Below are 22,592 nucleotides of genomic sequence, written 5' to 3' on the forward strand. Positions count from 1 at the left end.
CTTGTAAAATCTGCAGATCAGTTATTGAACATCCCTATATATCCAACAGTTTTATTGTTTTCATTAATATTAGTAGTAATTGTACAGTTGTAGTCATAGTACATCTCCAACTGTCAATAGTAGTATAGTTGAACTGATATTTTCAACAAAATTATTTTATTGTTATACATAAGCAATAAGACACGACAGGGTGTGGGATATACTCTAATATCCACACGCCCCGGGTGCATTATAAGACACAAGGCGATAATAATAATAATAATAATTTCTGTTATGCGCAGGTCACCACTTTTATTTAGTATTTCCTTTTAAAACAGTCTGGTGAACTTGACAGAAAATGCTTTATAAATATGGCTCATAATCTTCAAAACTATGCATGAGCTTGGTAAAGTTGGGATGTGTCACATAGAATACAAACATATTGCTGGCTTTGTTTTAGAACTTATAGAATAGTAGGACCTCGATAATATTTTTGTTTGTTTGGTGAATCTCCACAAAACTTCACTTTATGCGTATGTAAAGACCTTCTTCTTGTCACAGATTTATGCCACAGAACAATTTAGTGAACAAAACATTATTTATCATAAAAACAGACAAACCAAAAAAAAAAAAAGCCATAGCTTAAAATTAGGTCACATGTTCAAGTAGTGTAAATGCACCACCTGCAAGCCACCCAGGCAGTCTTTGTTTTAACAACCTTAAAAAGAACAGTGGAAATAATATATGTATTCATATGCAGGGGAAAATAGGGGTCCACTTGTACTGGCAATACTCCAGGGTATTACCAAACTTGTACTAACCACTAGACACGTGTAAACATGTTCTGCCCCTTTACATTATCAAGTGTGCTAGTGTACTGTAATTTCTGCCAGGAAAGTCTATAAGTCTTACAACACCTCTGGTTCAGAACAGGCCCTATACATATATGCTGACATACATCTTAAAAGTCATAGTAGATACTCATTCAAAGTTGGCCATCTAAACCAGACAGCTGCTGCAAAAGAAAATGTCTCTGTGCTGCTAAATGCACCACCTGCAAGCCACCCAGGCATTGTCTTTCTTCTGGATGTCTTTGTAGTCGTTCAATTTGCAATCATATAATAACGGATACTGTTGCACCTCATAAATTAACTTTTCGTCATCCGTGATTAACTTGTTTTGAGGCGTGACGTGTTTAGAGGCGCGTGTTTAATGTGTCAAGGATGTTAACCTTGCTTCTGATTAGTTTAATTCCAGTCGCGAGACAGAAAAAAAAAAAAAAGAAAATAGAAAGAGGTTCTATTTTAGCGATGTGAAATTCTGAGAGACTTTGCTCGCTGCTGGTGTGGTTACTCCCATTTGAATGCAGTGACTTCTAAATTATTCGCTCGCGTCCGGTGTGGATACGGCTTAACAATTAACAGAAAAATAAGTCATGTATATTAACATGTTTTTTAGGTTGTTAATAGTTCATAGGCAGACCTTAAAATAAAGCATGACTACTGCTTAATTCAGTAATGAGCACAAACATGAAACAACAAATATGCTGCATTTAAGTAGTTCTACAAATTGGATGAAATGCACAGGGTAGACAGGTAGCCTGTAATATTATACATTTATACATAACAACTGTTTATTACACTGCTGCTGCACTAAAATGAATGTTGTGTATTATAAATAGGACTTGGAAGTTTTTGGTTTTAAATAGATAATAACTGAAAAACACACCCCCGAAGACCTACTTAGAAAATTTGGTTTTTATTTTTTTAAACCGATAAACCTGGGTTTTTGCAAAACATTTAAATAATGCACTACTCTTTCTACATAAAGAAAACGGCTTTCAGAAGGCGGGCAGTGTGCAAAAACATTGCTACTGACCAATCATCACTTTCTGTGAACCTATGTAACAGAATACACTTGTTAGTGTGACTTGTGATGGGTGGAGAAAACAACAAAACAAAAAAACAACTATGTAATAGATATGCGGGCTGTAATCTGTTACTTCTCACATTTCTTGGATTCAAAATGCATCCACAGTTCTACAGCTATGGCCAAACGTTTAGCATCTCCTAGAATTTTAGGATTGAGACAATTAAAACAAAAAACAAACAAAAAAAACATTCAGATATTTTATTTAATATCAGAAACTTCAAAATGATATTTCATGTCACATTTTTCAATTTGTCTGTTTTTCATTACGTATATGGGAAAATTACAAAGCGGCATGTAATTCAAGATGTTAACCTAAAATTATTCAGAATGTTTCATTCGACTTCATGAAGCAAAATGTGTTAATTCTGTAGGGTGATGCAACACTTTTGGCCTGTATACTATATATTGCCTAAATACTAAATGTGAATATCCTCACCAACACAGTAAGTTAACCTTTGTATATGCATTAGTGAAATGTACATGCAATTTATTATAGAAACTGAGAATTAATGGAATTGAGTGGTATTTATTTAGAATAACCACAAACAATTTTGCCAAATAATAAATCCTGCACATTTTGACACCTTTGTCATTTCAGTTTCAACAACCTTAAAAAGAACAGTGGAAATAATATATGTATTCATATACAGGGGAAAATAGGGGTCCACTTGTACTGGCAATACTCCAGGGTATTACCAAACTTGTGTTAACCACTAGACACGTGTAAGCATGTTCTGCCCCTTTACATTATCAAGTGTGCTAGTGTACTGTAATTCCTGCCAGGAAAGTCTAAATGTCTTACAACACCTCTGGTTTAGAACAGACCCTATACATATATGCTGACATCTTAAATGTCACAGTAGATACTCATTCAAAGTTGGTAATCTAAACCAGACAGCTGCTACAGGCTTAAGCTTTACCTTTTGCAATGCCCAAGCAATACCCCTATGACAAGTGAAATGAAGTATTAACAGAAATGTATTAATGTCATTTTAAAAATGTCCCTTGTGCAGATTCAGCCAAACTGCTGCTGTAAATGTGCAAGGGTATCCATGGCTATGCTGCAGTAAGATTTCAATTCTATTCCATAATATCCTTTTTAGTAGCTCAGCCAATCAGATGTCAGTAGGGAAAACACATTAGGTAATCATGATCTACAGTATGGAATAGTAACAAATTACATGAAAAATTATTTAGTAACAGTACAGTGTAGATTAAAAAAAAATAAAAAAAAATTTGGGCTACAACCCTGTTGACCAATAGAAACTATAAAACTTGGTTTTAAAGCAATTTTAAGAGATACAATCTCATACACATACTCATTTCACTGTTCTTCCGGCTGCTTGGATACAACACAGCAATTAGTCTGTGCTAAGAAACCATTAAGAGCTTTAGCTTAGTGACTCATTTACTTCATTATCACATGATTACATAAAATGGATAGACGATAATAATTATATGAAGATAGTTACAGCAGTAACCAGACTGCCTAGAACGCAAGGTGAAACTGAGGATGGTAAAAACATAAAACAATCCAGCCAGTCCTTACTAACAAGAATTCTTTATTATTAACCACACCCAAGATTATTTTTATTATAGGGCCAATTTAAGATAGTGAGATTTATGTTCCCCTTCTCCATGCAACCATCATTTACATTGCTTGCACAGAGAAATGTGTTCTTTATAATAATGTGCTGTATGTAAAACTCTTTGTACCAGCAGAAAAGAAGAAGAAAAAAGGGTTTAGATCAGGGTTTATTGAAACCTCCTGTCAGTTGCTCCATAGGAAGAAAGTTAAAAATCAGTGTTATCAAAGATGATAATAAAGAATACTGTTAAAAAAAAAAAAAAATAATAATCAACAAATGTATTAGAAGACTACATCAAACCTGCATCAAGTTTATTTCAGTTCATTTAACTCACTGTACAGTGTCTTTTTCTTTTCACTCAAATAATTCTTATTTCACTACGAAACTGTTGTAAAACTGTGAAAGCACAGTACAAAGGACACATTTAACAGGGTACAAACCAATTAGTGGCTCAGCCATTTATGAGGACAAACAAGTCACATCATTAAACAGATCTGACTTTCAATAATAATTCTCATACAATTTAGATTTATTATGGCTCTATACAAAGAATTATTGCTGTAATAAATAAACAATGAGGTTATGCATCAGCATGAATACATAATAATACATTGTTTTATTAAATTAAAAAGGTCAGACTCCTCACCACATCAATTCCGTACGGTTCTGTGAAACAGAGTAAGAAGTCTTTGCACCAGTTTAAAAAGAGTAAGAAAAAAAAGGAATGCTGTGAAAATAAATGTTCCACTAAAAATCCTGCATTACTGTATCAGATCTTTATGGATGTGTGGGGCGACAGGCACATTGGTACAGACCAGCTGCATAATATAATGAACCAAAATGCAATTCAAGCAGTCTATGGATGTCCAAGGTTACCAATATTTACCCCACAGACTCAAAACACCTGCTGCAAATCAGATCAACTTCTTAAAATGTGCAGCAGTTTTTGAATGCTGCTGTAACCCTTCAACAAGGATTAGAATGCCAACTGAAGTACAGTTGTCATACTGCCATCACATCACCACACAAAAGGGTCCATCAGACATCTACATGTCCACAGCATAAAAGAAAAGCAGTAAAAGCAACATTAAATATTCACTTACAGATCTGACTACAAAAAAACCTGAATTTATTCTTTTTTCATTATTAATTTAAAATATTAACAGCAACAGTCAGTTGCCTGCCTGTCTATACCCCACCCCCCCACCCACCCCCCACCCCCCACACAATGCTATGTTTGGCACAGCAAACTAATAACACTCGAGTTTAACTTTTCTTTTTTGTCAATCTACGGATTAAAGTCAGATTAAAGGGGGGGGGGAACCTCTGTTTTAGCTTAAGGCACAGGTGTTCCTATAGCCATGCAGATTACATACTAATTTACTGGAATGCTTACACTATATACAAATGACAAGTTGGATCTCGTGCTTTCCTTTTTGTTTAATTTATTTTAGCTGTAACAGACATGCTCGAAGGCAGAACCCTGGATTTTGAGGTGTAAAGGCAGTGTTGTCTCATTTGGGAAGTCAACCTTTTTATGGAGAACTTATTTGCCTATAAAAAATACCAGTTTCATCACTCATATTCTGATCCAGGTCTTTAAAAGGCAGATTAAGCTATACATTAATTCATGTCTTTAATGCTCCATTTTTAAAGCAAATTTCAATGTTTCACAGGATTAAGTGCACAAGATTCGGAAGAAGCACCCTTGAATGTCTGATACCAGTTGCCCTTCCCTGACAGACAGAAAAGTTTCTCCTTCCCTTATTTACTCCTGGCAAGTCTGTCGTGCTTTCCCAGACCAGGACAGCGCTCCGTTTCAGATCGCTGTGGTGTCTCCATAATCCTTATTCCATCGGACAAAAGCATCCAAGGTCTGCGGGCTGACGCTATGCTTTATTTTCTTCAGGGATTCCACAAAATCACACAACTTTATATTTCTCATCTAAATAAAAAGGGACATGTCAAATTAGCATATGTAGTGTTACAAACTATTTCAGTTGTTAACAAATATAGTGCTCCAACATCTAAATTCCAGGAACGTCCTGTCCCACTAAGGAAAGCGGTTACATTGCAGCACCAGTACATTTGTTGCTAAATTAAAGGCTTATTTCTATTATGGCTAACTGTTACATAAACTACTTGATCACTCAGTTGGCATTGCATTTATAGAGCACATGAAACTTACTAGTTCACATGAAACTCAATAATAGATTTAATCTCTATATATACACAGCAGTACACCATAAAGCACATACCTCCTTAGCAGACATGTTCTTAACTTGTTCTGGTTTGAGTTCTGTTGACAAAATACATACAAAAAGCTATTATATTTAAAAGTATAAGACCAATACATTTAAAATAGTTATTAAAAACAGAATGCATCTTTTTCTAATAGTCAAGACCAATCCTGACATTAATATTGCTGCTTACCTCTAATAGGACCCAGAGCAGCATCTTTTGCTAATGCAGTCAGGTCACTCCCTGAATAACCCTCTGTCATTCTACAAAAGGATTGTTAAAATTATAAGCTCAATGTTACACAAGAGTTTTAGATAAGCATAAAATGGTTCTTTTTTTTACAAAGGACATGTAATTGCAACCTTTACAGAACACCAACCATGGGTCAAAAAAGGCCCGGGCAACTATTATTCCCATGATACAGCGTGCTTTCAAGGTCATTAAGCTAAAATCAACTTCATTATTCACAGCCCTTTGAATGCGGCTCTATTTCCAGTAGTCCTGGACTAGAAGGGACCAGAACAAATTTGACCAACACCATATATACATTTCATTTATTTTACATAGATGAAGAAAACATGTATGACATTTTCACCCCAGTCTCAAGAATATGAGCATGTTCATTTTCTACTTGGCTCCAAGTTTAATTTAAGTTATGACAGAATATATCATTTGGGATTAATTAAGTATTATTTACTAAAACCACAGGGCTATATGTACATACATCATATCCACTATAGTAAAGGTAATCATAGGAACATTACAATTTAAAAAATGCCTGAAAATGTGTGTTGGTTTAATTCATGAACATATGCAAACTAAGAATCAAGCTAGTGTTGACTTACCTGGCTAATTGTACCAGTTCTTTTTGGCTTAGTGGGTTTCCGTGTTTGCCAAGGAGGTTTTTCAGTAGCTTAAAACGTGTCTTTTAAAAAAAAAAACAAAAAAAAAAACACACATTACAACAAAATGAAGCTTTTAATAGTTGAACAGGTTTAGTAATTTATTGAAAAAACACATGGTAAATAATAAAGTATGTAACCCTGCAAAAATTCATTCAGGGTATATTCACAGAAAGCCTGAAACAAGTCTGGAAAGCCAATCAACGTTTCCAATTATCAAATGCATATTATTGTGCCATAAGTGTAATGAAGGGTGACAGTAGAATTCACAAAAGCCAGACCGTACAGAAAGATACTGATGCGGCAGTGTAATTAACAAAAACAGCAGGTCCAAAGTGGAGTTTAATGACACTTTATACATATCAAATAACATATACTCGTAAAAGTTTACCTCTTCACTTGGCAAAGCCACATACACCCTTTTTGCAAATCGCCTGCAAAAAACAGTACATTTTATAAAATTAGATAGTACTAAGAATTGCTCATTTTTTGTTTACTGTACAAGCAGAACAAGACAAGCTTATACAATTCAGGGGACAACAAAAGCATCACAGTACAGCCTATTTCGTTAAAGTATTTGTAATTCATAATGACCCCAATGGTGGGGATCCTTACAGTGATGTGGATATACATTTTTAGCTACAGTACTTGATTGTGACTGGATGCACTGTGCAACCAAAGAACTTCCAATGGAGGTTAGTAGAGGTTCACATTGTAATTACAAAAAATAAAGAAAGATACTATGGCTGATTTAAATAGTGATATTAACTTTAAAATTCTCAGATCTCAAAACTGTGACTTTTGTAAAGTTACAATGATTACTAAACCCAAGATCCGGGTAGAATAACAAAAAATATCAAAAAATATACAACGGTTATCGTCGTACCACAGTATAATATCATTTTTTTGTAATCCGTTTTCAAATGGCTATTTAAAGAAATACACGCAAGTCATTTTTTTAACAAGAAAAATAACTTTAATTTAAAGTTTTAAAACAAATACAACACACTGGTACTACAGTGCTATCAGGCGCTACCGAACTGGAAGTAGTGTTCACTCCAGCTCACACAGGCTCAGCAAAATAATGCTGCTTTTGTATTTCAAATTACTGTGGAGAAACACCAAAATATTAACATTTTCTGGGCTCAGTCTGGAACAATAGTGGGTAAGGATGTGACCACTGCAACTGAATAACCTCTTCATCTTTATCAGTTTGTACGTCATCCTATAAGTTAAGACAGGGGTTTTCAATCGGCGATACGCATACCCCTGGAGGTACTTCTAAGGGTTGTAAGTGGGTATGCAGGATGACTCAGAAATGCTCAAATACAAATGAAAGCAAGAGTTTATAATGATCCTGAATTTTTTTTAACGGTATTATATATTCTCTAAACCACGATGTGTATTTATTTTATCTTTGTTTAGGAGCTCAAAGTGAACGGCTAATGAAAAAAAACAACAAAAAAAACACTGTCTATCAAGTCCACATTTTCCACGTGTACGCAAGCGCGGTTTCGATTGCGTGGGTTTCCACTCTGATATATAGGTGAAGCAGGCGTCTGCCGATTGTGTCTGGAGAGCGGTCTGTGCTGCTCATGATCTTTGCTGTTTTCAACTTGTCGTATCAGTGAATCAGTGTTTCTGCGTTTTTTAGAAGTATAAATGCTCTGGTAAACATACATAGTCATCATACTTCAACGGTTTTTGTTTATTACCGCGGCTGCATTTTATTAACAGCAATAGTGTCTGGCTGAATATGTGTTTGGTGTTTGATACATTTCTTACTTGCAATAGAAAAACGAAGGAAAACACAAAAAGTCAGAAAGCGCAAAGCGACAAAGTTATACAGAGTCCCTCTGGATCATTTTTAGTTAGTAATTAATCATAGTTTTATCTTGAGGTTCATTTTTTTGATATTGTAAACATTTTAAACATCACACAATTATGCGGAGGTGGGAAGCAAATTGTAACATGATAAACATTTACAGTGCAGACTACTTTGTATTATTTATAATGACTTTTCCCAATAGAAAGCGAAAGATTCCTAAATATTACGTTTTAATTCTTTGCATCTGCCTTTTATTGCAACTGTGGTACCATTCATTGAGCGAAAATTGTAAAGGGTACTTTAGCTGAAACCTCCCGACAGAAGGGGTAGTTTCAAAAAAAGGTTGAAAACCCCCGAGTTCAGAAGACGGTGTTACCTAGCAATAGCCAATCAAGTGCGTTTTAAGACATGCAGTGCCCGCCCACTGATCTCCCAGCAGAGTGCAAAACTTAACGATGAGAAGAGGTGCCTGCAAATTTTTATTTTGGACTGCATGTTAACAGCAACGAACACAAAGGAAAGAAGAAATGTTAAGGTGGGTATGACACAGTTGCAAAGTTAAGCGACATCTAGCTGACTTTATTTTTATTTATTTTTTTTAATGGGAATAAAATTATATTAATTTTTGAATACAGAAAAACCAAAATCCCTATAACACTATCAACTTGAGGAGACGGCAATATCTTTACAATACCGTTTAAAATAAAAAATACAAATGCCTGTAGCATCTTAGACTTGGTTATATAGTAGTAAATATATACTCTTTGATTCTCTGCATTGGTGTGCTTACTGCGTTTCTCGACCGATACGATAGATAACAGCTGCTGTTACTTCTTTGGTTTGGTAAATTAATAGGAAGGCAGTGATGAAAAGTTACAGTGCCTTGTTCTTGCTGATATTTGAGAATTTGTGTTTCACTTACTGACAATCATGTTTACTAGCAATCTTTGTTTAGTAGGGCGGTTTATATGACATCACATATTTAATAGCCTACTCGGATAATCTCATGCATGGCAGTTTTCCGAACTTGAGATGTCTGTGTTCATTAGTTAGTTCTAATGAATACAGTGGCACACCGATGGACAAAAGGTGAATACAAAAACGTGCCCATATCACCTTAAACCGTGTGAACTCGGTAATCATGGTATAGAAAAATGGTTGCGGTTTCAAAACCGTGGCATGTGCTTGTACAGTTGCAAAATGGATGGAAATAAAGTCTCCCATTGCACAGCAGTTTGATCAATTCCTGGTTTTACAATGAGTTTAATAAGAAAGCTTGTTACCTATAAACAGGCCAATCAAGTTTTTAGTAAAACCTAGAATGGGTGAAACTGCGAGGCAATAGGAGTCTTATTTCCATCCCTGTGTAATGTGGTAAAGTAAACATGTAATTGGTAACAAAGTTATGGAAACGTGTATTTAGTTAAACTGGGGCTCTGAAATGACAAGCACTGCAGCTTTTCTTTAAAAATAAATCTATGCTGAATTTCCTTCACTATAATTATGTTACTTGAACCAAACAAAAGTGATCAGTAAAACAGTTAGACAGTGCCCTCTGGAGACAGAACGGTATAGCTACAGCTAGAAGAAAACCATGGGATATATTTAGTTAGATTTTATAGCAAGATGACTGATCACTGAGAAATGCAGTTTTAGACATTTTAAAAGAATATTATTTAAGACAGAGCATCACTTGCGTTTACATCTCAAAATGTACTGGAATTCATGAATATTCAATAAATCTTAAAAATCTATTTTACCTTACACTGTATACCGGTACCCTGAAACTAAGCTAAATAAGATATACTAATTTCAAAAAAAGGTGCTCAAATTTTGGAAACTGACTTTAAATGACTTTTTGCACATGAAAAACTTATAGGGTGCCTTACTGTACCTGAGTACAGCCTCATCCAATTCCTGAGGTCTATTAGTTGCTCCCATTACCAAAACTCTGTCATCTCCAATGGATTGAACCTGCATTAAAAAAAAAAATCTATTATGAAGCTGTGCTTTTGCCAAAAATAAATCAATTATACAATAAAAGAAAATCAGTTAACACTGCCAGCTACATATATTATTTATTTAATTCAACAGAAGGGGGACAACATCTCAGATAGAATTCTTTGAGATCATCAAGTAAAATACATGTGTGTAAAAGTATTTGAAGTATCATAAAATGGTTTCTGAAATATGTCAGGAGGTTTAAAAGAGTAAGTAAAGGGTTACGAAAAATATAGCGTTCAACATCCCCATTTTTCCTTCCATTGTTAACATCCTGACAACTTTTTACACTTGGAACTTTAAAGTGCACTGGTGTTTGAGATCTGTCCTCTAAATCACTGCAGATCCACAAAAACATAAGTGCTCTGGCTTTTCTTACCACATCATGGATCATTATTCCTGTGTTACCTGTGTGGGCAGTAATCCTTACACTATTAGTGCACTAGAGAGGCCATTTTGAAAAGAGCTTTGAAACATACTTTACAAGGTAGAAGTGTAAGAAGTTGTCAGGACGTTAACAATGAAAAGAAATTACAGGTACATTACTTAAACAGTTGTAGCAACATAGAGACGTGTAACTCTGTATTTTTCGGAACCCCGCTACTTACTCTTTAAACAAATGTGGTCACAAAACGTAAACTGATATTCACTGACTTTTTCTTGTTTAGTACCCACGATCGAACTTGATTTACACATTAAGAGAATACAAGTGTGAACAAATATGAAGCCAACATCTCAATAGCGTTTGGTCTGTGTCATTCAGCATGGAGTAGCAGTTAGGGCTCTGGACTCTTGTCCGGAGGGTTGTGGGTTCAATCCCTGGTGGGAGGACACTGCTGCTGTACCCTTGAGCAAGGTACTTTACCTTAATTGCTCCAGTAAAAACCCAACTGTATAAATGGGTAATTGTATGTAAAAATAACGTGTAAAAAAATAATAATGTAAATTGTATGTAAAAATAACGTGATATCTTGTAACAATTGTAAGTCGCCCTGGATAAGGGCGTCTGCTAAGAAATAAATAAATAATAATAATAATAATAATAATAATAATAATAATAATAATAATAATAATACAGAAACCAAAATCAAATGGCAAACAAAAAAAGGAGGGAAAAAAATGGTCCATTGTGACCCACCACAACAAGAAGGGATAATGGACAGGAATTATTTTAAAAGACAAATGTGTTACCTGGCCATTCATGTAAATTGTACTGTTCATTATAAAAAGAAATATAATAATATATATATATATATATATATATATATATATATATATATATATATAATTATATCAGCTTTATATCATGATTGTCGTGCAGGCATAATTCGTGATATAAAGCGGGCCACGACTTAAACCGGGTTTCACGTTTGCCTATGAGAGCACATTACGAGTGCGAGACAAAAAGAAAGAAAACTTTATATTTAAACAAATGCAAATAGGTAGTACAAATATGTTTTGTATCATTAACTGGAAAGAAACAGTTTGTGTCTGTCTAAAAAGGCAATTGTCGACTGATGAGAGCTATCAATTAGGCGTTGCATTTGGTGTTTTTTTTTTGTGGGCATTTGTGTAATGCAAAAAAGACAGACATACAGAACATACATTTATACATAACAATTAAGAACAGAAATTAACATCAAGAGGGCTTTAGAACATATTATATAATACGTATTACATCAGGGGAGGTTACATTCTTTATAAACAGATCACATCATTTATAAAAACAGATTATAGGAATTAAATTATAAGTACTTAAAGCTTTTTTTACTTTTGAGTTTATTCAGATTAATGATATAACATTTGGTTTCTTCAAACGAAGGAAATGAAGGCTGGTTTATACATAAATTTAGTTTTGTATATATAATATTTTGCCAATAATATTAGCATTTATAATGTCTATCAAATTATTTTCAATTATATTTGTATTTTGTAAACCAAATAGTATATCTTTTAAATGGAGTTTAAGATTGTATAAGACTATGTTAAAAGAAGACACATTTGGTGAGGTTGGTGTTTTGTATCTGAACTATATCCCGTTAAGGCCGCCCACGCAGCATTTGACAGGCTGCACAAATGTCAGTTTATCAACCGAGATGATTATTAGTTGTTAGTTGCATTGAAAATTAATTCTATCCTGTGGTTACTCAGTAAAGCCTGGCCACACAGCATTTGACAGTCTGCACAAAACGTGACAATAAGCGGGTTTGAGAGGGAACTTCTCAAAGAACCTAATGTGCATGGCGAGTGGTTTTTGAAAAGTCGGGATAATATTATGAGGTGAGGTGATATAAAACGGGTTCATCTGTATATACCTTGAGATAATTTGTTAAAGCTTTGTTAAACTTCTACTGCTACTTACCCCATCGAATTCTATTAGAAATTCCGTTTTTAATCGTCGACTTGCATCGTGTTCACCTTCTCTTCTCTCACATAAAAGGCTATCGATTTCATCTGTGCAGACAAGATAAAAAAAGACAACAAGTAACAAATGAATCAGGTAACTGGATTCACAATAAACTTTAAATGATGTATGAAGAAAATACATATTTATGTCTTCCGACCCTCCAATACAATAAATATAGCGTGCAAAATAAACTGGATTCTATTAATTGCCTGTTAATGGTGTTAAAACTAATTGCTTTAATGTGTAGAAATTGCACAACCCTAAAGGTTATTTTATGTCAATGGAGTATACATATACTTGGTATGTTTGGTTGCTCATTAACTGGAGAAAGGATTTGGAGGCTTCAGATGCTGCAGTTTTGCGACACAAACAAAGCTCTATAAAGCCTCTAGAGGACACTGTATCTCATAAAATTAGAGTCCTGCATCGGGTCGGGTACCCACGGGGCCCGTGGGTGAACCACAAAAGCGGGTTGGAATGTGAACTTTTTCGCGGTTCAGGTCAAAATAAATAATTTTTGGGTCTGAATCTGAATCACCTAAAACGTTTTCTGTCCTGTCAGCGTACTCGTCTGTAACCCTTTCCCAAATAACGTATTAGAAGGTAAATACTGGTATTTCCTGCACTGAAGTAGGAGGCGATTAGGGAGGAGTCAGCTGACTAAGCAGTGTTGTTCTCGCTTGTTTGATATGTCGCCAGGTATTTTTATCACGTCTGCTTGGTGATATTAAAAATGTTTCTGAATGAGGTAAATCATGTACTGGATAATAGTGCGAGAGGGAAACCACAAGTGTGGAATTCTTTTGGAATCAAAGCAAATGAAAATAAACATGTGACTGGATTTGTTGCTTGTAAAACCTGCCATTATGTTTTTTGTGAACGACAACCACAAAACTCTCTGCAAAAGCACAGGTGTAGCTCCCTTTCAACTGGTGGCATGAAAGGAATAGACAGGTATTTTATAGTAAATTAAGTAAAGATACTTAATTTTACAATGTTAACATATATAAAGGACCACTACAAAAAGCTATCATGCTGTATAGCCTATTGTATAAACTCAATCCGTGGAGAATGGTAGAGATATCTGTGTGTGAATGTGAGAGCATGAAAGAGTCAGTCAGCACAGGCAGTAGGTAAAGGACAAACACTTGCAGGTTCGGGTCGGGCTGCAGGTCTTATTAAAGCGGGTTGGGTCGCGGGTAACAAGACAGTGTTGCGGGTTCGGGTCGGGTTGTAAAAATCGGACCCGCACAGGACTCTATCATAAATGGATTTTCAAACCAGTTACAAAACACCCGGTGTAGATCTTTAGCTGAAAAGAAAACGACAAATAAGGTAAATGCTTAACATGGCACACTAATTACTTAATATAAATTTAAACAGAATTTACATTAGCTCAGTTAAAGATTTACTAAATGCAATCCACACCAAGATAACAATCATTTTGCTTCCTTCGAGTGTCAGTGTTGTTTTTTTTGTGTATTCTTTTAAAGCAGATGGATGCTTTGTAGCATTGAAATCAAATATAACACAAGGATGCAATATAAATTCCAATAAACTAAATCGGAGTCTCAACCTTTTTCAGTTTGCATTTATTAAAAGCTCTGTACATTTAGTTTGCAAATGGGGCCACTTGTTGTCCTTTTTCCATTTGTTCCCATTAGCGGCAGACCTGGGGTCAATTATAATTACAAATCACAGCAGAATTGTTTGCCTAAATTGCAAATACAATTACAATGCTATTTTGTTCAGTTACAATTATGCAACAGTAATTACAATTACATTAAAAAGTAACAAACATCTACATACTAACAGGTTTACTCTATTTAAATAATCAAGCAATAAATCACAGGTACAAATACAGAAACACACTACACACTTTTTTTTCAAACAAATGAAGTCACCAAAAGTGGTTGAAAATACAAAAATAACGATTGAATAACAAATAAATGTGTAACTGAATTGTAATGGATCAATCATATGTTAGAATTACAAATTGTAACTGACCCAGGTCTGACTAACGGAAATGTAAAGTCACCTTTAATATTAACGGCACTCCTGAAGGCCACCATCTGCAGTCCCAAACATAACAAACCCCTGTTAAACTACCTCTCTAATAAGGCCAACATGCTGTGGGTTTTTGTTTGTTTTTTACAAACCTTCCAAAGCCAATAAAGCCAATAACTATCATGTGTCGTTTACCAGAACACACATTTACAGACGTGCTCAAATTTGTTGGTACCCCTCCACAAAAAACGAAGAATGCACAATTTTCTCTGAAATAACTTGAAACTGACAAAAGTAATTGGCATCCACCATTGTTTATTCCATATTTAATAGAAATCAGACTTTGCTTTTGATTTTTTATTGAACATAATATTGTAAATAATAAAACAATTGAAAATGGCATGGACAAAAATGATGGGACCGCTAACCTAATATTTTGTTGCACAACCTTTAGAGGCAATCACTGCAATCAGACGTTTTCTGTAGCTCTCAATGAGACTTCTGCACCTGTTAACAGGTAGTTTGGCCCACTCTTCCTGAGCAAACTGCTCCAGCTGTCTGAGGTTTGATGGGTGCCTTCTCTAGACTCCAAGTTTCAGCTCTTTCCATAGATGTTCGATAGGATTCAGATCAGGACTCTGAGGTTCGATAGGATTCAGATAGAAGGCCACTTCAGAATAGTCCAATGTTTTGTTCTTATCCATTCTTGGGTGCTTTTAGCTGTGTGTTTTGGGTCATTATCCTGTTGGAGGACCCATGACCTGTGACTGAGACTGAGCTTTCTGACACTGGGCAGTACGTTTCGCTCCAGAATGCCTTGATAGTCTTGAGATTTCATTGTGCCCTGCACAGATTCAAGGCACCCTGTGCCAGGCGCAGCAAAGCAGCCCCAAAACATAACCGAGCATCCTCCATGTTTCACTGTAGGTATGGTGTTCTTTTCTTTGAAAGCTTCATTTTTTCGTCTGTGAACATAGAGCTGATGTGACTTGCCAAAAAGCTCCAGTTTTGACTCATCTGTCCAAAGGATTGTGGCTTGTCAATATGCATTTTAGCAAATTCCAATCTGGCTTTTTTATGTTTTTCTGTCAAAAGTGGAGTCCTCCTGGGTCTTCTTCCATGGAGCCCACTTTTGCTCAAAAAGTGACGGATGGTGCGATCAGAAACTGAAGTACCTTCACCTTGGAGTTCAGCTTGCATCTCTTTGGCAGTTATCCTTGGTTCTTTTTCTACCATTCGCACTATCCTTCTGTTCACTCTGGGGTCAATTTTCCTCTTGCGGCCGCGCCCAGGGAGGTTGGCTACAGTTCCATGGACCTTAAACTTCTTAATAATATTTGCAACTGTTGTCACAGGAACATCAAGCTGCTTGGAGATGGTCTTGTAGCCTTTACCTTTACCATGCTTGTCTATTATTTCCTTTCTGATCTCCTCAGCACAGTGACCACTTTTCTCCATTTAAATAGGCTAAATGACTGATTACAAAATTGGAGACATGTGTGATACTAATTAAAGAAACGAATTAGTTTGAAATATCACTATAATCCAATTATTTATTATCTTTTCTAAGGGGTACCAACAAATGTGTCCAGGCCATTTTAGAATATCTTTGCTTTATTCTATGACATACCAAAGGCATGCAAGTATACATGATAAAATAGCTTTTAATTTCATCACTTTTCAGGAGGAATGAAGCATTATTTCAATGAGCTGTAAGGGTACCAACAAATTTGAGCACGTCTGTATATCAAAACATTTAGAAAAAGAGGAAGTTCTACTTTATTTGTGGATCATCAAATTACACAGCAAACACCAAAAATGGGGGGAAAACAAAGATAAACCAAGCCTTACCAATGAAAATAATGGAGGGCTGAAGCTCTCTAGCTACTGCAAAGAGTGCTCTCACTAGCTTTTCCCCTTCTCCCACCTGAAGCAGACAAAGATCACAGATCAGAAATCGGCACAATAAAAAGATTATACTGTATATAAAATGCACATGGTATACTAAAAGTCATACCATCTCTCTTATTGCTTCTGATATTCCAAGACAAATTGAACCAATAATATGACTAACATTACATTACAGTATCTCCTCCCTGAACTCTTAAAATGTATATATCTGTGCATATCTTGCAAGTCCCATACAATACTGAATAGTAGACAGAGTAGTCAGCCATCAGTAATATATGAACTTGAACAATAACTTATGCTTAATAAATATTGCAACCACCCAAAACAAAATAAAACTATCAACTGTTTACTAAATCTAGAACAATTTGGAAATCTAAAGTCCCAGGACAGAGCTTAGGATAGTTGGATGCGATTGCACCGTTTTCTTTTTTTAAATGACTTACATATTTGGAAGTCAAGCTGGCAGCACTTATATTAAAAAATGTAGCATTGGATTCCATGGCTACAGCTTTGGCCTGAAGAATAGAAAAACAAAAATGTAGGTTTACAGATCAGCTGAAGCAATACAACATATTACATTTACATTCACTGTAACAGAGATCTAGCAAAACTTCATCAAATTGAGATGAGGATTAATTAGGACTATAGTTCTTCAACTAGGTTACATATCATTTCATTATCACACTGGGAGAACTTTCTAATTTGTGTTAAATGCAGCTCCTCTCAAAAAGTAAATATGAATACATCATTTATACCATACATGAATATTCAACCTTTTTTTTTTCTGTTAATCAACCCCACATACCCAATGACAAAAGTGTCAAATGTAAAAATCTACTGTACAGTGATGTTTTGTTATTTCAAACCCCAATATCTTTACAAAGCTGTTCACAATAAATAGCTTCTGATCACTTTATGATGTAAAACAAAGTTTTTATTTGTAAAAGGGGTGGGTTATTAAAGCAGTAGAATATCTCTGAAGAACTGAAAAAGACCTACAAGACATCTTACAGAAGAAAAAAGAAGTATCCGAAGTCACCATCTCCTTATTCATCCATGTCAGTCTGGCACGAACAACATTTCTCTGGATCTCCATGTGGTATAAGGAAATAGGACTCTGACAGTGTAATGTTAACCGTCCCATTTGCTTGCTCAACAGAGCAGACAGTAAAACCTTGGGGCTAACCTGATTTGTAAGTCAGACGTAATACAGAACAGTGACACTGCAATAGATCTCCTTGCATCTCATACAAGTGCACTGAAGCGCTAAGCTGTGAGAGCAGCCCTGCTGATTTCAAAGCAGCATTTTTATTTTCACAGCCCTACAGATCACTGGCTTTCATGTTCAAGTGCAACGGTGCAGTAATTATGTGCCACAGATGACAAAACAAATGTAATTATTTATTTATTTACTACATAAAGCAAAAAAAAAGAATATGCCTAAGTGTTTTATCATAACTGTTCATTATAAAATACAAGAATGTGGCATAAAGGAGGTATTATGTGCTCCAGTCAGTAGAAAGATGTTTTCTTATGAATTGTCAACACCCAAGCACAGGAGTGTAATTGAAATGCTCGTACCACACACAGTCCTTACCAGCATGGTTTTTCCGTTTCCTGGAGGACCGAAGAGCAGTAGTCCACGAGCAGGAGCCCGGAGGCCTGTAAACAACTGAGCAAAATAAATAATACTGTAATACTGATCGTATCCCATGATCAGAGTTTCAACCATATTGCATTCTACAGGAATATGTTTCCTTGACCATAATGTGCCAACACCTTAAATGTTACTAAGCCAGCCATAAGAACTTATATTATTAAAATGGGATTAGACTCCTCAACTTTCCTTCGAATTAATATTTTCTAATATCCCTTTAGTTGGTAAAGTAAAAAAAAAAAAAAAAAATTAAAAAACAGCTCTGAACTGAATATCTCTGTTGCCACTCAAGTGTAGTGGTACTTACTTCTGGTCTAAGAGCAGGAAGGATGACAATTTCCTGAAGTGCCTGCTTGGCAAGTTCCTGTCCTGCAACGTCATCAAATCGGACAGATGCTCCACTACAAGAAACAGAGAAAAACCACCAGCTGCAGCAACATTAACAATTAACTTGTCTCCATTACAACTCGAGATATAGATATATATAGATATATAGATATATAAAAGATATAGATATAGATATAGATATATATACAGTGCCTTGCAAAAGTATTCAGACCCCTGAACAATTCTCTCATAATACTGAATTACAAATGGTACATTGAAATTTCGTTCTGTTTGATATTTTATTTTAAAACACTGAAACTCAAAATCAATTATTGTAAGGTGACATTGGTTTTATGTTGGGAAATATTTCAGTTTTTTATTTTTCTTAAAAATATTTCCCAACATAAAACCAATGTCACCTTACAATAATTGATTTTGAGTTTCAGTGTTTTAAAATAAAATATCAAACAGAACAAAATTTCAATGTACCATTTGTAATTCAGTAATATGAGAGAATTGCTCAGGGGTCTGAATTCTTTTGCAAGGCCTTTTGAGAGAGAGAGAGGTGTGTGTGTATATATATATATATATATATATATATATATATATATATATATATATATATATATATATATAATATATTACAAACACATACATACATAACACCTTGGGTGTATTAGCAGTTTTGTTATGCAGACCCAAAATATGATAAGTACATCTATGCCTATCATGTATCTTATGGCAACAACACTCACCTATCCACTATTTCATTAAGGATCAGGTTAGCTAGCTTGCTATCCACATTCTTGAAGTTCTTCAAATCCTTCTTTCTGCGAGGAACAGCTGTTGGAGTTGGAGGTTTGTTGTTTGGTCTGTTGACTGCTTTCGCTACAGGGCCCTTAAAATAAATAAATACGTTTGTTTCATCACATTGATTTTCTTTTTGTAATTATGTTAGCAAGAATTACAGGCTGTAATACATAAAACTACTCAAAATTCATGCTAAGGGCCAGCAATAAACGAAGTAAGGCAAAGCCAGTAGGGTAGTGAGGAGGCATGATTTAGACATGCTGATCTCTCAACTCATGGTGTGTGAGGAACCGCTTCTTGCACGCTTGCATATTTATCTATCTTCTCTTCTGACAAATACTAAGAGCAGCCAACAATTATGCTAGCTTTTTGGAAATATTATATATATATATATATATATATATATATATAAATAAATAAAAGGACAGTTTGAGCTTAAACCTGGGTAATCAATGAATGCCATGCCTGTTTTCCGCTACCATACATGTATACAGTATTTCACAATAAAAAGCAAAAGGGATGAATAGCACCTTGCTAGCACTGGAGGGCTGTGCTGGTGACCTGGAAGTGTTTGAGGATGGGCCACTGTAGCTGGGCGAGCGATGATGACCAGGAAGTCCTGTAGATGTATTTTTTGGTACATTTTTTGATCGTGGGAGCGAGTGGCTGGAGTGGGTTAATGGATCCTTCTTTTTGGGAATTGCTCCACTTTCTATGAAGGAAATAACACTTTCAGATTTGTTTTCATGATGTAATATAAATATTAACACACATAGAATGTATACAAAATAATAAAAAAAATAAAAATCAGTATCTACATAAAAATATCCCGATAAGTGGCTGTCCCAATTAAACAAGAGGCATTTCAGCCGACCTTAGTCACACTTTCTTTCTAAATGAAAAGAAAAATAATGAAAATGACATAAAATTATGCTTAAATGTTAAATACAAAAACAATTGTTTTGTTTGCATTCCTAAACAAAACTAAATCGCTGTTTTTACATGAAATTAAAAATAATGAAATCACATCTTAACACACAAGGCGAGATACCTACGATGTTGACACACCAACTTTCTTTGCAACAGCAGCCTGAGAAACTACAGGAGACTCCAGCTTCTTCAAGAGTTCAACGTTTACATTTACGTTGGTTTACGCAAGTCACAGGGTAATCACGTACTGACTGCACAGTGCTATGCAATCCTGTCTTGCTCTGAAGTGATCTCTGTTCATCATTTGAAAATACTGTATCCCAATTAAACAAAGCGATGTCCCAATTAAACAACATAAACAGCATTGGGAAGAACCGTCTCCCAGAGTTGTATCCCATTTAAGCAGAAATCCCGATTATCAGGATCCCAATTAGGTGGCGCCAACTGCATTACTATTTATACCCAGTCTACTTTCAACAAGGAAATTCACATTTTATAATAATCTTTTATTAACCTTCATTCCATTCAGCATATGATCAGGGGATTAAACAAAAAGCCTGTGTTGGCAACAGAAATGTTTGCCCAGCAATATATACTAAATCACATTCTTTAAAAATCGGTGTACTTGTTCTATGTCGGCCTTGAAGATTAATATCCAAAGCTTGAAATAGGACACAACATGCCTAGTCAGCAAGTGCTATTAATCCTTGTGGAGTTGCTCGATCTATAGGTACAGTACATTTGAAAATTCATACATTGCACTAGGACTATATATTTAACATACTAAAATATATATGGACATGCACACATTATGGATACATGTAGTGTCTGAACTAAAGAAATCCTTACAATGTATCATACATACACTATAACATACTGGACTCTGATTCCAGGAAATGTGTTTGAATATTTCCCCTACTTCACCTCCAGCAATCAAAATGTAATTTAGTTTTGCATTTGTACATACAGGGAAAAAAAGCAATCTAAAACCATTTTCCATGAGCTGCTGACCATAACTTGTTCTAACTGACAGTATTTATGTAGAAACTGCAAAAAAGAGAACTAAGACTTGAGTCAAAATAACTTAAAATACTTATTTACAAGTTTTTTTCATCGTATCCCTATTTGTGCTTTTTACAGACTGCACTATGCTCTGTAAACTAAATCTGAGCTGTTCATCTTGGCAGATGTGAAAGTTCAGGCATCATTTTGACATAGAAAGACATTGAATTGATAATTTCCTTTCAGTTTAAAGAAGTGCTAATCAGGGTTGTAAAATCTCTTAACTCTGATGCACTAAATGCGCTGCACAAATTGTGTAGTGGTGTTTTCATGTCTTCAAGGTGACTAATTTATACAAACATGAGCAAACTACAGCATGCTTCCTATGATAAGCAAGACAGCCTGTGGCGGGGTGCACCGCCCCTGTGCGTATTTTGTGTTTTATATTGTATGTGGGATGTTTATATGTATGTGTGTAGTGCACAAAGTGTGGGTTATGTAGCACAGGGGATGTAATGTAGATTTGTATTTAGGCACAGGGATTGCACAATCACTTCCCATGCAGACTGAAGTGGGTATTTGTATGGGGGCACGAGGAGTGCACAATTAGTCCAAGTGCACACTGTGCTGAGATTCAATTGGATGATTGACCAGCAATCTAGTCTCAGCACAGCTGCATAAAAGAGGTGTCGGTGTTCAGTGTGGAGAGAACAGGAAAGAGTCGTGAGAAACAAAAATATATGTGCTGGAAGCACCAGCATGATACTTGTTTTGGGGTTTGTGTTCGCTGTTTTGTTTGTCTGTTTGTTTTGGCCAGCGTGCCATTTTGTTTTGAGTTCTGTGTTTGTTTGTGTTTTGTCAAACCTTTTATTTATTTTTACAATAAACCGGCGCACCAGCGCATTCACTCATCATTCTGTGTCCTGCACTTCTTGGCCGGACGTCGCCACACAAGCCAGCCTGTTCACACAGCCATAGTAGGTTATTTTCTCAAAGGATTTCAATTTGAATACATAATACATCAATGTAAAATTTACTCAGCCAATTTTAACACATTCAGTGCTGAATG

The 22,592-nt window shown here is 35.3% G+C and overlaps 1 protein-coding gene across 4 annotated transcripts in view; it reads right to left on the reverse strand.

The window, feature by feature from the left end:
* Nucleotides 1-3,750: 3,750 nt before the first annotated feature.
* LOC117403233 (spastin-like) overlaps nucleotides 3,751-22,592 on the reverse strand; it is a 40,501-nt gene continuing 21,659 nt past the window's right edge. For all 4 annotated transcript variants that reach the window (XM_059024407.1, XM_059024406.1, XM_059024405.1 and 1 more), the window contains 13 exons: nucleotides 20,122-20,303; nucleotides 19,537-19,679; nucleotides 18,762-18,855; nucleotides 18,395-18,469; nucleotides 17,241-17,312; nucleotides 16,738-16,813; nucleotides 12,835-12,926; nucleotides 10,366-10,445; nucleotides 7,035-7,077; nucleotides 6,587-6,666; nucleotides 5,934-6,004; nucleotides 5,759-5,799; nucleotides 3,751-5,445 (listed from right to left, as the gene is read on the reverse strand). In XM_059024407.1, the coding sequence (XP_058880390.1) occupies nucleotides 5,320-5,445; nucleotides 5,759-5,799; nucleotides 5,934-6,004; nucleotides 6,587-6,666; nucleotides 7,035-7,077; nucleotides 10,366-10,445; nucleotides 12,835-12,926; nucleotides 16,738-16,813; nucleotides 17,241-17,312; nucleotides 18,395-18,469; nucleotides 18,762-18,855; nucleotides 19,537-19,679; nucleotides 20,122-20,303 (1,175 nt within the window). In that variant the 3' untranslated portion in view covers nucleotides 3,751-5,319. The remainder of the gene's footprint in view (nucleotides 5,446-5,758; nucleotides 5,800-5,933; nucleotides 6,005-6,586; nucleotides 6,667-7,034; nucleotides 7,078-10,365; nucleotides 10,446-12,834; nucleotides 12,927-16,737; nucleotides 16,814-17,240; nucleotides 17,313-18,394; nucleotides 18,470-18,761; nucleotides 18,856-19,536; nucleotides 19,680-20,121; nucleotides 20,304-22,592) is intronic.

The sequence above is a fragment of the Acipenser ruthenus genome, chromosome 5 (genome assembly GCF_902713425.1).
Source record: "Acipenser ruthenus chromosome 5, fAciRut3.2 maternal haplotype, whole genome shotgun sequence".
Taxonomy (NCBI): Eukaryota; Metazoa; Chordata; class Actinopteri; order Acipenseriformes; family Acipenseridae; genus Acipenser; species Acipenser ruthenus.